The sequence below is a fragment of the Amblyomma americanum genome, chromosome 8, assembly GCF_052857255.1.
Source record: "Amblyomma americanum isolate KBUSLIRL-KWMA chromosome 8, ASM5285725v1, whole genome shotgun sequence".
Taxonomy (NCBI): domain Eukaryota; kingdom Metazoa; phylum Arthropoda; class Arachnida; order Ixodida; family Ixodidae; genus Amblyomma; species Amblyomma americanum.
Window position 1 is genome coordinate 153,518,657 of NC_135504.1, and position 18,263 is coordinate 153,536,919.

Sequence of the window (18,263 nt, forward strand, 5' to 3'; positions counted from 1 at the left end):
CGCCATTAAGACCAGCTGTATCCATCTATCATGTCATCTCATTCATCGGCTGGCAGTCCCGCAACTATATCGAGCACGCAGTTTCCGCGAAAGGCCGGGAGTTGTGGTAGGCACCCAGTGCGAAACAAGGGAGTCACCGGGATTGGATGTAGAGGCCCCAGAGGTGTTGCGGTATGTTTTTGCTGGCACTGGTTCTGCGTGGTAAACGAGCGAGCGAGCTCACAGCATTCTTTAGCGTGCGTGGTGGCGTAGGAGAGTGGCGCGGACTCTGAAATGTCGAAGCGGTAGCGAAGAAGAGCATCCATCGTGCAGGGGGCTTGCGACCGTACAGCAGATAGAAGGTAGAATAATAATATTAATTGGTTCTGGGGAAAGGAAATGGCGCAGTATCTGTCTCATATATCGTTGGACACCTGAACCGCGCCGTAAGGAAAGGGATAAGGGAGGGATTGAAAGAGTTTAGGAAGAAGGAGGTGCCGTAGTGGAGGGCTCCGGAATAATTTGGACCACCTGGGGATCTTTAACGTGCACTGACATCGCACAGCACACGGGCGCCTTAGCGTTTTTCCTCCATAAAAACGCAGCCGCCGCGGTCGGGTTCGAACCCGGGAACTCCGGATCAGTAGTCGAGCGCCCTAACCACTGAGCCACCGCGGCGGGTACTAGAATCCAGTGGTGGTTTGCTTTTCAGTGTTATACGCGGAAGTGAAGACGGGAAGGACCTGGTTCCAGTTGTAGTCGTCGACGTTGACGTCCATTGTCAGCATGTCACTGAGGCTTCGGTTAAAACGCTCTGTCAGGCTGTTCGTCTGAGGGTGGCAAGACGAAGCGGTTCGGTGAATATGCGACATTCCTTGAGGGGGGCCTGAAGAGCGTTAGATAGGAATACGGGTGCACGGTCGCTGAAGAGCTCGTGAGGAGCATCATGACGAAGAATCAGGTTATTTAGAAGAAAGGAAGCGACGTCAATGGCGGACGCAGACGGAAATGGTGGCGTTTCAGTATAACGGGTGAGGTGATCGACGACCACGATATCCTACGGTGATCAGCGGGAGTGGGAGGAAGCTGGCCGCAGATGTCTATATGCCAACGCGATCAAACGGGCGGGCAGGACAAGGTAACGGCTGCAATGAAGCAGGCGAATTGTGAGGAGGAGCTTTACGCCGTTGACATGGACGAACAAGACCGCACAATGTGGCTTACAAAGTGGTACATGCCACGCCAGTACAACCGCAGACGCAGACGGAGGTTTCCAATGCGCCGCCGCGTGCAAACTGGTATCCGCATAGAAAGGAGCGTAAATCTTGATGTGTAGATGAAGGTGGATGACTAGAAGCCATTTGTGTCTGTCGAACAGGACAGGTCTACAATAAAAAGTCTGTCCTAAAAAGCGGGAATTTTAAAATAAAAAGTCACTTAAAAGTGGCAGTTTTTTGAGAAATGGAAAGAAGGCAGTAGCTCTCATATCTTGACACCTCGGTGGGCACCTCAACCGCACCTTGAAGAATGCAACTGAGGGTGCATATATCATCGAAGCGAACCCCTATCGCAAGTCTCAGAAAGCATGCAACTGAAGATGCATATGACATTGCTCCGAACCCCTGTCGCAAGCTTGCCTCTAACTTGACTAAAATATGCAAGCTGTATGCAAAGAAAAATGCTATTACACCACTCAGAATGCTGTACGACGAACGGTTGCTCAAAGGTTCGGTGAATGTATTCAGGAAGACTGCCACCACATCTGCTTCTCGGTTCAAGGCCTTACGAAACATGCCTAGCAAGCTACGGAAGGGGGTAGTAAAGATTTCGCTTTGAAAATTAGTTCACATTAAAGCTAAAACTTACGGGAAGGTAAGCTTAGCATAAAAAAATATTACCTGATCGCGGTGTGAATGATAATTTTTAAAGCGAACTGGCCGCAAATTTGCAATTTCGCCGTGGCGGTGCTCCGAGGATGCACATGACGTCACAATGCGCCTCGCCGCGGATATTTATTTCTCTCTCTCGCTCCCTAGTCACTACTGTACATGCGCCACCAGTCGCATCGAGCCACAGGTGTTTTGCCGCTGCGCAGTGCCGCGCCTTTCCTGAAAGTCCAGCTTTCAATTTTCAGTTTTCTCTTTCCTCTTTCACTCTCTCCTTTAACCCTTCCTTTAAGGCGTGGTTCTGGTGTCCACCGAGATATGTGAGGCGGTTACTGTGCCATTTCTTTCCTCAAAAACCAAGCATAACAAGGAGCCGACGCCGTTCATAGAGTTCATTGGCGTTGACAACTTTGCAAAGGCCGTTCATTTTCACAAAAGGAAAGGCGCACAACCGGCTCCGTGGGTCAGTGGAGACCTTAATCTCGCTTTCAGGTACGTGGCGTGGTGTTGGCGTCCAACTGCAAAAGCCTGCTTTAATTGTGTTCTGCACACTGGATAGGCAGCGCGCCCTCCCTGCCACCCAGGGAGGTGGCATGCAGTTAGGACCGTTCACGCTTGTCCAAAAATCCGGCGAGTGAAGCGGATTCGGCCGCTTTTGACGCCGAACGAGCGGAAAGCGGCGAGGCGAGGCCGATGGGGCTTGATCCAAATTTTTCGCACGCACCGCCGCCGCGAAAAACATGGCGGCACCCTTCGATGCAGGACCCCTCGCCTCGGAATGAATTTGTCGCTGTTGCAGCCTTTTCCAGCGCATTCACTAGCCATAAATCGGACACCGGTACATCGCTTCGTCTCGCCTCACCTATAAGCAAACTATACGAGCGCGTTACCCAGACCCACCTCCAAAACTACATAGAGGACAACAACCTCTTTCCACCCACTATGATCGGCTTCAGAAAAGGTATTTCTACGCAAGACGCTTTCCTCCTACTCAAGGAAGAAGTACTCAGTAACATCCCGAGAGGCGGCGAGCACCTAATTATGGCACTTGATCTGAAAGGCGCTTTTGACAACGTTTCTCACGATGCCATCTTGAAAGAGCTCAACGCCCTCGATTGCGGACCCAAGACCTACAACTACATCAAAAACTTTCTCAGCAACCGCACGGCCACGATTGGCATGGGAGATGTCCGCTCCGTCACAGAGCAGACACCCAACAAAGGCACTCCCCAAGGCTCTATCATCTCTCCTCTCCTCTTCAATATAGCTATGATCGGCATGGCAAAAGCACTCGAGGCTATTGAAGGCATAGGCTATACTATCTACGCTGATGATATTACCATCTGGTCCACCTGGGGTTCCCTTGCCGACAAAGAAAACACCCTACAAGAGGCAGTCAATTGCGTAGAAAGACAAGCAGCAAACTGCGGCCTCCGCTGCGCACCCGACAAATCCGAAATTATCCGCATTCAGGGCTATGCCTACAAAGCTCCCGGCGACATCGAGGTTTACCTCGAAGGCACGAGAATAAAGGAAGTCCCTCTAATCCGCATCCTGGGCCTTTGGCTTCAGAGCGAGAGGAAAGCCAACCACACGCAATTGCGGCCTCCGCTGCGCACCCGACAAATCCGAAATTATCCGCATTCAGGGCTATGCCTACAAAGCTCCCGGCGACATCGAGGTTTACCTCGAAGGCACGAGAATAAAGGAAGTCCCTCTTATCCGCATCCTGGGCCTTTGGCTTCAGAGCGACAGGAAAGCCAACCACACGTTACAGCGTCTCCGGACAACTGCCCTCCAGATCTCCCGCATGATTCGGCGCATCACTCGCAACCGAAAAGGCATGAGAGAGGAGGATACAATTCCACTGATACAGGCTCTAGTTATGAGCCGCCTGTCATATGGTCTCCCGTTCCTACCACTTCTGGGTAATGAGCGAGGCAAAGCAGATGCCATCAACCGTACCGCCTACAAACATGCGTTAGGCCTCCCGATGTACACGGCCAACTGCCACTTCGAGGACCTGGGACTGACCAACACAATAGAAGAAATTCGAGAAGCCATCCTAGCATCGCAAAAGGAACGCCTCCTCACCACCAAAGCTGGACGCGCAATCTTGGACAGAGTGGGTTCCCCGGCTGACATACGCGCCGTCCAGGACAACCGAGACCTACTCTCAACTCTGCGAACTCGCGTGTATGTAGCTCCACTCCCGAAGAACATGCACTCGAACTCACAAAAGGGACGACGAAAGGCGCGAGTGGACTATCTGCGCCGCACACATCGACAGGCACAAAATGCTGTATACGTGGACGCAGCCACGTACTCCGATTCAACAAACGCGGTGGCGGTCGTCTTGGACACCAATTTCAAGGAAATCGCCCGCTCCTCCCTACGAAACTTCTCTCCCACAGTAGCAGAAACTGCTGCAATTGCCCTCGCAATCCAGCACGGCGATGCTACGGGAAATGAGTTAAAAATTATTACCGACTCGCAGTCCGCGTGTCGCCTCTTCCTCTCTGGCAGACTTCCACACTCCGTCGCTCCCATTCTGACTACCCCACAAGTTCAAAATTCCACATGCAAGCACCAAATCACTTGGACTCCTGGGCACGAGGGGCTCGAGGGAAACGAGGCCGCGGACAGTCTAGCTCGAGGATATACTAACCGAGCGACTAACCTCCCCGACCTCACCCCTCTACGTACGGCGAGCGCCTCCTCTTTCTCCGAACACAAAGACAAGTCTATCCCTCATCACACCGTAAGCTAACGGCGGCAGAGGCGAGGGAATGGCGGCAACTACAGACGAACACCTTTCCTAACCTACACAAGTACCACATCATCTTCCCCGACTGATATGACAGCAACTGCCCCTGGAGTGGCGGAATTCCAACAACATATCATGTAACGTGGGGCTGCTCCGGTCCCAAGCCCCCCGAACTAGACAAACATCACTCCGAGGAACAGTGGGAGTCTGCCCTGCTCAGCTCTGACTTGGCGACGCAGCGAAAGCTGATATCCCAAGCAAGAGCAACTGCGGTGGACATTGGGGTCCTGTAATAAGGACTCCACTCAAAATCTGTATTTTCGCGTCTCTATCCTACCTTTTTTTGGAATAAATGTTTTCTACTACTACTACTATAAGCAAAAGTAAAATAAATTTGCCTTAGATTTTATTTAGAGTGACTATTCTGCCGCTACTAGGCTTAAGAGGAGCGCCTATTTTGTTGACAGTACTTGTTCCCGTCCTGACAACCAGATGGCGCCACTAGGCTGGGCGTTTCGTTGAGAGTCTGTTTGCATACGATAAACTAAAAATGGGAATGTGCTTGCGTTTAAGTACGCAAGTGTGCATACGGTTATGGTACACTGACCGCATCGATTTATGCTCTTTTCTAACGATACCTGTGTACGCCGCGAGCGGTGACGTGGTGGCCTGGAAGTGTGTGGAAAAGCGAGAAATAGCAGCAGCGCTGCGGTTCCGCCTCGCACGGGCAACAGATGAGAACACGGCCTAGATTTCCAGGCGAGCGCTTCGCTCGCCGGATTTTTGGACAAGTATGAACGCGTGGATGGTTGATCGCGAGAAATTGATAGCCAAATGAACGCTGCGGCTTAGCTATTGCTGCGGTGCTGCATGCCAGCCAAAACGCTGTCAGCGCTAATGCATTCAGGCCATATCTCTCTCTCACCACCGCCACATGTATCAAAGCACGAATGAGGCGTCCGCATATCCATGGAGCCAGTTATGCGCCCTTCCTTTCCTCAAAGCCATCGTCGTCTAGAACATTGTCAACGCCAACGCCAATGAACAACGTGAACGCCGACAACTTTCGCTTTGTATATCCTGAATTAGCTGGGCTAATCCACGTTATTTTTTGCATCTTTATTCTCCTGAGTGTTCATATTTGAAATCTTTTCAACTAAAAACAGCGGTTGCGTCTTGGGCATGCCTCAAACTGCCCCTCTCAGCGCATGCTCACCATTCTCTCATATACGCCCTTTTCCTTTCAATAAATTACTTTATCACTGTCATTCTGTATGACAATATGAATTAACACCTTGTAGGCCAAACATCTTTTGTCACATTGCTGTGCCTGTCGCACTGTCCGGGAGAGGACACTACACACCCCGGGCGGGCAGAGACTTGGCACTCTGTACGAGTGGATCGATTCGCCATTGCTAATCGGGCTCAGGATGCACTAAGGCTCTTGCGGGCTTTTCTACAATGTTTAGTGAAGCCGAAGGGCCTGGCCATTTTTTCTGCTGAGCTGACATCGGGACCAACCAGCTTCGAGGAAGTAGAGGAGATTGGTTCCATTCCCCACCTGCATAGAGCCCCTCATTTCTGCCGTAGTGTTTCAGGGTATTAAATTCCGGAATAAAGTAGTATTAACAAATATATTGCTGTGGTTCAAGTACTGTTGACCCTGGTTAAAGAGCAACAGCTGTGGTGCATAAAAGTAACCGGACGCGGCTTAGCGTCTGTAACGCTGAGTGCGTTCCAGACAACTGCCAGTAGCAGAGCTCGTCGCAGCACCTCCGTCTTTATTACCGTCCATGTCGCCCGTTCATAAACCGCTCAGTACATAACTCGAAGATGCGATTCAAAGACATATATGCATTCAGTACACGCGCCTTGCACGAAGGAAGTTCACTGGAAACGTACTTCGCTACTCGCTTAATTGGGATATCAGTCACTCAAGCTCATAATTACATTATTCATGCACGCGTGAGTGCATGTTTCCAAGATATGTTTCTTGGACATCAGTGCATTCACTAGACGATATTTCATTCGCATCTGAGAGTCGAACAATAAATTTATGATATTGGTATGGGGCGTCCTGCTGAAGAATGAGACGCGATGAACGATGGAATAGAGGTGATTTAATGGCCCCTAGCCTAGCGCGAGCGCTCCGTCCCGCGCCAGTGCCAGCTTTGTCTATTTCGTAACATTACTCGGGGCCACCGAGCGGTCGTTCATATCGTTGACGAAGAGACGCGCGAAAGGTAATGGGATTGAGAGGATGGTAGAATAGTAAGGAGAAAGTGGTGAAGTGCTGGCCGTTACAATGAGGGAGATGAGCGAATGAGTCCCGGTCCACGAAGCTTCCCGGCCGCAGGCTGCCAGGAGCCGACGGCTGAGGCCACAGGATGCGCAGAACGGCCTGGGCAGGGGAACGGTGTCTGCACGTATGGGCAACGTCTCGCGTCGCTTGAGCGCCCGAGTTCAGGTCGCGGCAGAGTCGTCATCTCGTTGTGTCTTCTGGCCGGGGCGGGGGACGAGTCTTCGGTAAGCGGCGAGGCCGGTTCAAGTCTGAAAGGCGGGTACGGGTGGGCGACGCACGCCAAGAACTCACGGCCGACGACCAAGGCTCACGCAGGACGCCGAATCTCCAGGACCAGGATGCCCATGATTCCACAGCACCTCACATCAAACGTTACATGACGGCCAGCCGAAGAATTAGGCGCGATGAACAATGGCAGAGAGATGATTTAATGGCCGCAGGCCTAGCGCGAGCACTCCGTCCTGCGCCACTGTCAGCTTCGTCTTTTTCGTAAGAATATCAACAATATTAAAGCGCAGTTACCACAGTTCCGCGCAGAAAAATATCAGGTCGCCTACATTAGGTCGCCAACACAGAAATTCGTTAATCAACAGCCTTCTCGCAGTGCATTTAATGATGAAAGGCAGGCTGCTCTTTCTAAGGAGGTTCTAGAAATTAATTGCACAGGTGATACGTACACTGGCAAGCTAGGTATTCGAGCTGTTTTCGTTAACTATAATATGCGGCTCATTGGTGGTAATAGTAACCCGATCAGTGGGTCCAACGTCAGTAACCTAAAAGAAGCATTTCCTCGTCTTGAAGATGAGCAGCGTGCTGTCATTGAGGGATCTATTACTTAAGATGAGGTCAAATCGCCCATTTCTTCTCTACAGGGCCAGAAGTCGCCTGGCCCGGATGGTCTATGTACTGATTTCTATAATCATTTTATGCCTCGCTTAGCACCTGCCTTGTTGAAAGTTACCAGTGCTGCTTATGACATGGGCAATTTGCCGCCCACGTTCTGCACTGCTCACACCATTCTAATCCCGAAATAGCACCGACGCAGATCGGTTGAAAACTGTTGAAGGGCATTGCCGATATCCTTACGCGACGTGGGTTATAAGATATTGGCGTAGGCTCTTTCTTCTGGACTGCACCTTGTTGCTTTAGATTTAATACAGCCGCACCAACTGCGCTGAATCAAGGGCTCTGTTATTCAAAGCCATATCCATATCGCACGATACGTGTTACACAGTGATAGATGAGGTCAATCAAGTGGCTCTTATTAAAATTGATGTGGCAAAAGATGCGTCATGATTCTTGTTTGCTGTATTAGAGAGTTCAAATTTTGGTCATGTCTTGCTTAAAGCATAGAACTTTATTATAAAGCAGCCACTACAAGACTGACTGTTAATCGAACGTTTATCAAACCTACTCCACTTGAAACGACTGTCCGAGAGGGCTGCCCGCTATTGCCTTTGTTATTATATGTTGTTGTATCATCAGGAAAACAGAAATTCGCTGCTTCTCATAGTCGCAATGTGAAATTAAGATTTTCACTTACGCTGACGACGTTGCCCTTTTCTGTTCTGATAAAAAGAGTGTGCTCGAGATTTTGCGTGTAACCGAGAACTTTTGTGATAGTTCAGGTGCCTCTCTTAACCCTGATAAGCCAAAGGCGTTATAGGTAGGTCACTGAAGTACAAAACCAAGCTTTCATGGCGGCCTCGCAATAGTGGGCCTCAGTGGGATTCTCAGAATTTATTAGGCGAGAAACTCGGGCTTGGATGGGCAGGGAGCTGTCTTTATTTCCACGAGCACAAGCTCGCCGTATCTTCTTGTTTTTGGACATTATCTGTGTTATGCAGGTGTTGCATTGTGCAAGAAAATGTACAGGCAATGTATACATCTTTTGCAGCTTTTGTGTGGCGCTCTCAATGGGATCGCATGCGTCGAGGTAACTTGTTGCTCCCTCTGGAGGCTGGTGGAGCTGGTCCTGAACACTTGTTTGTTCATCATCTTGTTTCAAGGCTTTTATTTTCCCTTCCTCCTAGCCATGTTCAACAGACGACTAAGTGCTCATTTTTTAATTCTGTTTGCGCCCACTGGTCATAGGATCAGGAGTCTTTGTAGAGTTTTCGTAAAGAAATCGCCGACACATTTCATTTCCTCACTGTACGGTTTCCCTTAGAATTCCTGTATACTCTATCATGACGACAGATGACAAAAATTCTTATTGAGACGCTGTTCCCTGTGCCGATGCATTGGCAGCCTTGACTCTCTTTTCTAGACGACAGTGTATTAAAGCGGGTCCAACGTATGTGTGCTCACGCGGTAGCAAAGACATTTTAAACTTCGCACGTCAACCATACCTGTCAAAGCTTGGCTTCGTGAAAAAGGGGACTTTTGTGCAATGGTCTGTGACTGTTGCTTGTGTCAGCAGCCAGAAACTATTGATCATTGCTTTGTGTTTTTTCGTGATGCCATTTTTGTGGGGGGGGGGGGAGGGATTCTTCAACGGACTGTCAAAAAGACATTGAAATTACGCCCTATAACATATGTGCCTATTGAACGGAGGATTCTAAGGTTCCATGTGATCTTTTAGCGCTCAGAGGATTGTTTAGCCTGTGTACGAGCCGCATTAAATCGCCACGCAGTGCCGCCGCGTTCATCGTACTCTCTGCAGAGAGCAGTGTGCTATGTAGCGGAGGTGTACGCTGCGCTCAATCGACCTACTGTCTAGCTCCATTCCCTCGATGCGTGGACGTGTTGTCCCGGATTTTTGATGTGCAGGCACAGGGACAGCTGGACTCTGCTGTGATTGTGTATGGCGGGTTGCGTGATGCGACCTGGTTAAGTCAGAATGAAACATTTCAGGGTGGGTGTATTCCCATACAATAATTAATAAAAGAATAATCTTGGCAAATGTGGATTACAAATTTTTCTTATACTTTTGTCCAGAGGACAGTTTGTCGAACCGGCCATTTGATTTTTTTTCTCAAATGGCCATTCGCAATGTCGGTTCTCATTCGCCCTCACAAAGCATGCAGTTTGAGAGGCCGCACAATTCCAAGTAATATACACACTGTGCGTGCAATTCTAGAAACTTGCTCCCGCTGTCATGATCAGCTTACTTTGCTTCAGATCGATCTTGCGAAGTCGCTTGACCGTGTTCCCGTTCGTTCTTGTTTTGCCTTCTAGAGCGAGCAAATATTGGGTCTACTATACTTAGAGCGGTGGAACTTTGCTATAGCAATTGTTCAACTCGCTTAATTGTAAATAGTCACTTGTCAAACCCTGTGCCAATCCGCTCTTCTGTGAGACAAGGCCGTCCGATGTCCCCTCTGTTTTTGCCGTTTGTCTGGAGACGCTTTGTTTGAGTTTTCTGTGTAGCATTCAAGGCTTCACTGTTTTGGGTAATGAAGTCAAAGTGCTTGCATATGCTGATGACCTTGCTTTTTTCCGCATTGACAAGCACAGCATTGAAAAGTTTGTATCGACTATAAATCAATTTGGCATGCTCTCTGACGCTCAGATGAATCTCTCCAAACCTTCTGGCCTGTGATTTGGTTAATGGGGCTCGACATCGCTTCGTTATGCCGGAATAGAAGGATCATTGTGCCCCCTAAATATCTTGGCGTTCCACTTCATGCATTTAAGTCAAGTGCACACTATTGAGCCGTCGTCGAGCGTTATGGTTTCGTTTGGTTTATGGGGGTTTAACGTCCCAAAGCGACTCAGGCTATGAGGAACGCCGTAGTGAAGGTCTCCGAAAGTTTCGACCACCTGGGGGTTCTTAAACATGAACTGACATCGCACAGTACACGGGCCTCTAGAATTTCGCCTCCATCGAAATTCGACCTACGCGGCCGGGATCGAACCCGCGTCTTTCGGGTCAGCAGCCGAACGGCATAACCACTATGCCACCACGGCGGCTCGAGTGTTATGCTCAGAGTTTTGTCCCGCATAGACTTTCGATTTTCGGTCATGCTCAGGCCTGCCACACCTTTCCGGCAATAAAAATTTATTACGTGCTCCTAGTCTTGCACTTCGGTCGACGTTACATCCAGCGATTTCACCGAGTTTTTGAGACATTTATTTGGGCATCCAATTTCGAGCCCATGAGGTGTAATATTTTGTTTGTACAGGCGGATTGGGTTTAGTTCAACTGTGTGTGAGACAGTTGCCCGTTTCTTCTGTTTTCGTGATTGTTCCCATCTAATACTTGGAGCATTCTAGCAGAATAATTTGATGACCCTGTTTCCAAATGTATATTTTTCCTCAAATTTTACTGAGCACATTTCTTTACTAGTCTTTATGCAAGAAGTTTGTGCTTCTGTGGGGTTCTTGACAGTGCGATTTACTAACGAGGACTTATTTTCTGTTTCTCGTAGACTCTGTACACACATTGATAACGGTACTCTTTCCAGCGCCGCCACTGTATCGTTCTGCGTTCTTTGGCCTCAAGGGTCATGATGTGTTAACGCGAGTGTGCGAGATGCCGATCCCTCCTTGCACCAAAACGCTCTTCTGCAAATTATGCACCGAAGCTCTATGTTTTAACACGTGGATTCATAGAAGAAACATTTTCGTGCCTTTTGTTAACTTCCTTCTGTGCAGTGTACCTCAATCCATTGAACACTGTTTCATTAACTGTAACGATGCAATTTTGTTTTGAAATGTGTTGCAGAGGATGACAAAGAAAGACTTTGTTTTAAATTGTTCGCTATCTTGTGGCTTCTCAACCTGATTACGAACCATATGACACGTTTTCCTCATTGGATTTTATAGCCTGGGAAAAATGCGCATGCTGGTACGCAAAGCTGAACCTGTTGTTTCAGCCAGAAGCCATTTCAGTCCAATGACGCTCCAACTCAGGGGCATTTATGAGAGGCATTTTCTAGGACTGGTTTCCGCTGTTGATGTGGTCACTAGCTTTGCCGGCCTTTGAGCTGTGTTGTTTTCTGTCCAGCTAGTGCAGTGCCGCCACTAGCTGCGTGCTTTGTAAATAATCTGTACATATCAACTTTCTGTACATACATATCATTGTGTAGTAAATACCAAGAAGTGAAAAAAAAACAGTTTAGTCTCTGGAAAAGCCGCATGATGGGCCGCCGCGCCGAAGCGCCACGGTCGTCGAAATCTTTGGTGAGCAATGCGCTTTGGCACGAGGAGTATATGCTGCCTTGGAAGAGCCGCCTAGCTGGCTCCCCCATCTGGATGCATGTGCGTGCCCCCGGACTTTTGATGTTTTGGAAGTTGGGGTTATGCTAGGATATAGTGGCCTGGTGTTTTCTGGCGGAAGCATTCTTAGATTTTTGTTTTAGGCACTATTTCTATGCAAAAAGAAAAAAAAAAGCAGTCGTAGCAGGGTGTAATCGTCCCCGTCTGGCATGCCGGAGGCCTGGGTTCAAATGGCAACGACAGGAAAAGTTTTCTTCTGTTCTTTTTTTTATTGATCGAGGACGCTTCAAGGCCATATCTGCACCGTTCAAGGTCATTCCAGCAGATACAGCGAAATCGACTTCGCTTGTCGCTTTAAAAAACGAATTGGTCATAAGGCTGGTGAACGCCTTCCATGTCTCTACTTTCTACTGCCCCTCGCGAGTGCTAGCGCTAAATTCTTCACAACATACAAGACCAACAAGACCGGCATCATACTCTACTTGACTAACTAGAAAGCGCGTGGATAGAGAACTCTAATGATGTTAACAGTGACTGGAAAGCAAACGAAACAGGGTAACGTAACCTTCTGTACTATTCTACTTGGGCATTACTGATCCGATTGAAAAATTAGTTGCCTAAACGCTGATATAGAAGATAATTTCGAATAAAGAAAATCATGACCCTGGGGCGGTTCGAACCCTTGATTGGTTTCATTGGCTGTCAGCTTCCTTCTTGCGTATACAGTCGTGCCCCGTTAATACGACTCCAGAGAAAATTCACGTCTCAAATTACGGACAATTTTTCTGGGGGCCAAACATTTTCTATGTATTTATGCCTCGTTAATATGGATACTCATTGTGCGGAAAATGGACAGGGTGAAAATGCACAGAGCCCATTGGGGCGCATGTATTTTTGTCCCGTTAAAATGGACAACGATGAGAACAAAATCCCGAGTGACTATGCTATATTTTCCGCCTTTGATATTTTAAGTGCAGTGAACCAGCGAAAGCGAGTGCGAAAGTGCGGATGCCAGAGTAAAGGTTTTTTTTCCTTGTGTACGGCATCATGAACAACAGTAGCAACTTGACTTACCACTTGCCGCAATGTATGAACAGCTGCTAAAAAATCATTCTATGGACTACGTCTAAAACCACAATTAGCAGCCCACAGCCAAGCGAGTAAACAGTTATTGGGATGTGAACAGTCCTAGAATGAGTGTGAGGTACCGGCTCCACACTGCGGCTGGAGGAGCCGCTCGATATCATGGAGGAAAAAGACGGGAAGCGGTAGTGGAACGTGACGAAGGGACCGTGCTGAGGGAGGACAGGAAGGACGCGGTCAGCGACGGACGTGTACCAATCTGCTGACTACCCGAGTTCCGAGGCTTCGGCCTCAGTCTACAATGTCCCGGCTACCAGGCCTTGACAGCCCGTCGTCGACAGCCTGAGCCATGAGACCAAGGACCGCTCGTCCCTTCTTGCCTTTCCCGTGGCCGACAGCCTCTGAACATGGGCCGCTTCAATCTTCACCGCTGCTACCCCGGCTACCTGACCTGGAGGTCGCGCCCTGACCTGGGGACAGCGTCGGTGACCTGTGGCAATGGCCCTTAACGTGGACACTGCTGTCCACCCTATGCCTCCATCAGGGCACCTGCCGGAGCCCACAGACTGCGCCGAAGCCCCGCCACACCTCCTTGCCCGACGAACCATCTACCAGGCTCATATATGGAACGCTGAATCTTTCGCTGAACGCTGAACGCTCAGTGTACCTTTCCTTTGTTCCCTCAAGCTCTACCCTTTGCCTTCCGCGAGTGTTTTTTGTTTGTTTGTTTTCCTGTTCCTGTGTTCGTAAATCGTTTTCTCGCAGAACCTAAATTGGTCTTTATTTTTCACTTGCAGGTTGGATTAACTCTTCTACCGTTTAATGTGCGGTAATCTTAACCTGCAGTTTTTTTTTGCCTCACAAGGATATATTTCATCACTCCAAGAGGCGCCATCATGCGTCGCGTGGAGCACTATAGTAGCTCCAAACGTGCTAAAAGTTGCACCGGATGACTTTGAAGATAATGACGACACGAATAATGTACCTGGAGGTTCCAAGGTTGCTCGATTTCCACTTGACTGCCCTCCGCTACGAAGAGAAGCGGTCCGTAATCGTAAAGCTTTTTGTCATAGTTATTTCTGGTTTTCTTCATGATTCGTTTTTACTGACGACTCGCTTTCTGGACACTTTTGGCCATGAACCAGTGTCCATTATACCGAGTCACGACTGTATTGTCTCCATGCCTCTACTCTTGGGAATATGTGCGGCTGATCTTGACCGCATGGCAGCAACTCCGATGGGTCGAATTCCGCGAAGAGCGGGCATGAGGGCGACCACGCACCTGGGCGTTGAGGATGTTCTCCCGGTGCAGCAGCACCGAGTGCGTGACGGGCGGGTTTGGGCAGAGCACGACGTCGTCGACGAGCAGATAGTTTGCGGTGCAGTTACTGGAGGGCGCGTGAAAGCCCTCCAGGCGGAAGGACACGTCGTGGTTGGACAGCACGGGGGCCTGCCAGCGGCAGTAGAGCGGCCCGCCGCCACCAAGCACCTCCTCGGAGAACTCGTGGCTCAGGCGGAAAGGCGGCTGCACCGCCGGGAACCGCAGCGAGCCCTGCAGGCGGAGGGGAAAATTAGAATCTGACTGTGAGGATACGATTGGCGCAATAACTGTCTCTTGTCTCACAGACTGCGACATATTACTAGCGTTAAAATGCAAAGGACAACGAGCAGAAACACGCAGGATAGACGCTAGATGCGTGAGCTCCCCTTTAATAGCCCTCACGAGTAAAGAAATTGCATACCAGGCAAAAAGCACGCGCTTCAATCTATTGTCAATTTACTTTTCTTTCTTTTTTGCTCTCTATATTTGGCGATAACCAGCGTTCGTGTAAAGCAAATTCGTCTTGCATATCGACCATCCGCAGATGCGCACAGTGATTTCTTCTCCTACGTGTGCAATAAACGGCAGTTGAAGACTAGCGTCTGTCCTGTGTGTTTCTGCTCTTTGTCCTTTGTATTTTAACGCTAGTAATATGTCCAAGTCTGTGGATCAAAATCACCAACTAGCCCCACTTAATTTTTTAATAACTGTCTCATACTCGGTGGACACCTCAACCATGCCGTGATGGAGACTATATGGGATAGCGAGAAAGTGCGTTTGTGAAAGTTTTTTGATGAGAGCGGAAGAATTACATAGCGCAAATTCACCACCACCCTCGATCCCCCCTCGCCTCACCGCGCGCTCCACGAATACTTTCTAATGCTGGCCCTGAAGGCAAATGTAAAGGGAACACGCTTTGCACAGTCCAAAGCACCGAATAAAATTGGCCCAATATTGGAAACGGACGGCTACACACTGGTCGTCTATAGGACCAGCCTTTGCCTGTACATTTCTAATATCAGGCTTGTTAATTGTCCTGCTTAGGGTGGTAGCAGAGACAGTTAGGCAGGCTGTCCAACTGGAACTGGCGCGAAGCTCTTCATGCTCAAAACTACCAGCTCACTTCTTTATCACTGTGTGGTGTCGGGTGCCCTAGACGTATTAGCAAAATTTATACCCCTGCGCAGGTACACGGTGCCAATTCTTTAACAGTATCGCGATTGGACCACTGGGGGCTGGTGAGCACATTATCATGACGGAGCAGCGAAAGAAGCGTTATTATGCGCATGCGCTTATTCTGGCTTGTTTCGCTGCTCCGTATTTAGATAAGGCAATGAGAAGCCGGTGGTACCATTGCATTACTCTTAACAAATTGCCCGGTGTACTTAAATGTTTTTCGAGATTGGTTTAGGTTCTATCAGCGCCTTATATCCAAAACTTTTTCGCAAGCTTTAAATTTAGCGCGGCAGAGAGTGATGGTTCAATGCTTAAAGGACCACCGAGCACGCTAGTTGCTGTCGCCGCCGCCGAGTTGCTCATTTCTATGTCAGCACAAGTCAGCACAAAAATTATCATGGAACTTAAGTCTGTTTATGTGGAGGAATCCGAAAGCATGTCTGTGATCGTGATTCTTTGTCATAACATGGGATGTGTCATTTCATCATTTCCAGTAAAGACATCCTATACCACTTCGAGATTTCTGGTTGCGGCATACGTCGGCAGTTCGATATTTCCTCTTAGGAATTTGCCGGTTACGGTATACTACACCATTTTGGCATTGCAGTTACGACATAATACACCAGCTAGTCATTTCTGGTTACTTGACAATTTTAATAATAGAAATCTTAATAATATTAAGCGCTTTTTGGTAAAGGAAAAGACGCAGTATCTGTCTCATATCTCGTTGGACACCTGAAACGCGCCGTAATAATAAAAATAATGGTTTTTGGGGAAAGGAAATTCCGCAACATCTCTCATATATCGTTGGACACCTAAACCGCGCTGTAAGGAAAGGGATAAAGGAGGGAGTGAAATAAGAAAAAGGTGCCGTAGTGGAGGGCTCCGGAATAATTTCGACCACCTGGGGATCTTTAACGTGCAATGATATCGCATAGCACACGGGCGCCTTAGCGTTTTTCCTGCATAAAAACGTGGTGGTGGTGAAAAGCATTTATTAGGCTATATGTACAGAAAGTTGCTCGGGGAGAGGCCCCTAGTGGGCATCGCCCCTTACAATAAAAGTTGAGTTGAGTTGAGTGGTTGTAAACTACCGGTGGGATTAGCCTTGCAGTTGCTGCCGGCAATTGCTCCACCGTAGCGACACTTAAATAGAAATCACAGAAATACTGTCAGCAAAAACCCAAATAGACACTCCTGAGGTCACCATGTGGAGGCCAAATCCGTGTCCTGCAGGTAAAGTAGAAGAAGGCGAGAAGCATCCCTTCTACTCGACTGGCTCCCGCTCGGGAAAACAATGTCCTGAAGAGAACTGTGAGGAACTCCTGCCTTCTTGAGGGATCCGAATAACACAGCCCGTTCCGCGTTGTACAAAGTACAGCACAAGAGGTAATGTTCTATGTCACCACACACACCACACGTTGAAGACAATGGTCAGTCTTATACATCCACGCCGGCGTACGAGCAGAATCCGTGCGAACGCGGTGCAGCAAAGTGGCTTGGTACCTTTTGAGACCCTTGGTCACACATGGCTGATGAGGAGAGCTCCACAAAGAACTGAAGTGGCACAACACCACATCTCTGAACATTTGCTTGACTTCATGAGGGACTCCATGTACTGGAATCCCGGAGAGAGCTGTATGGGCGAGGTTGTCTGCTATCTTATTGCCTAAGACACCTATCTGCGAGGGCAATCATTGAAAACGTATAGAGAAGCCTTTTCTATGTAGATTCTGCACCAAACGTAGGGATCTAAGACTCAAGGCATCAATGGGGAACCCGTACTCTAACCTTTGAAGGGCAGATTTTGAATCCGTAATTATGACAGTAAGTAGGTTGAGGCGTACAACACCGTAGCTTCTTTAGAGCTGCCTCAATGGCAACGCTTTCGACCATTGTGGAGGACACGACTTTAGTAAAACGAACAGAGCAATCATACTTCAAAGACGGAATATGAAAAGCAGCTGCACTAGATCCTCTGACCTTGTCTACAAAGCCGTCTGTAAAAATTTGAAGATGACTGGCATATTCGGTCTCAAGATGTTCCAGTACGAGCGAACGCATTGCCGCTAAAGGAGAATTCCGCTAAGCGGGAACGTGGGGAATTGTCAAGGAACAATCGAGGCTCGGAAAGGACCAAGGTGGCTTCAACGTCTTAGGTTGATCTCGAAGGTCGAGACCCAGAGAACGAAGAGTATTTAAAGCCAAGTACGCCCGGGACTCAGATCTCTTTCTAAGGCGCTGTAGAAGCGCTCTCCCGGCAACAGTCTCTCTGAGGCGGCCAATTTGCAGCAAAAGTCTTTGTGAAGCGGCTAGCCGAAGAGGTTTTGATTGAGACTCATACAGTACTGCATTGTTTGGAGCAGCCTGCGGAACGCCGAGAGCCCTCCTTAGTCCCATTCTGTGCAAAACCTCAAGGCGTTCCAGCTGCGATACCGAGGGGGAAATTAAAGGGAGCTGGTACATTATGCGACTGGTCACCAGGCCATCGTGAAGCCTGATCATTGAAGCAGGATTGTTTCCCCATTGCTCACTAGCAACTCTACGAAGCACATTGAGACGCGAAGATAGTGAAGCCACAATCGA

The 18,263-nt window shown here is 48.7% G+C and overlaps 1 protein-coding gene across 1 annotated transcript in view; it reads right to left on the reverse strand.

Moving 5' to 3' along the window:
* The window catches only part of LOC144102119 (uncharacterized), a 399,640-nt gene that overhangs the window by 13,521 nt on the left and 367,856 nt on the right, over positions 1–18,263 (reverse strand). The window contains exon 9 of the mRNA XM_077635411.1: positions 14,463–14,732. Coding sequence (XP_077491537.1) covers positions 14,463–14,732 — 270 coding nt within the window. The remainder of the gene's footprint in view (positions 1–14,462; positions 14,733–18,263) is intronic.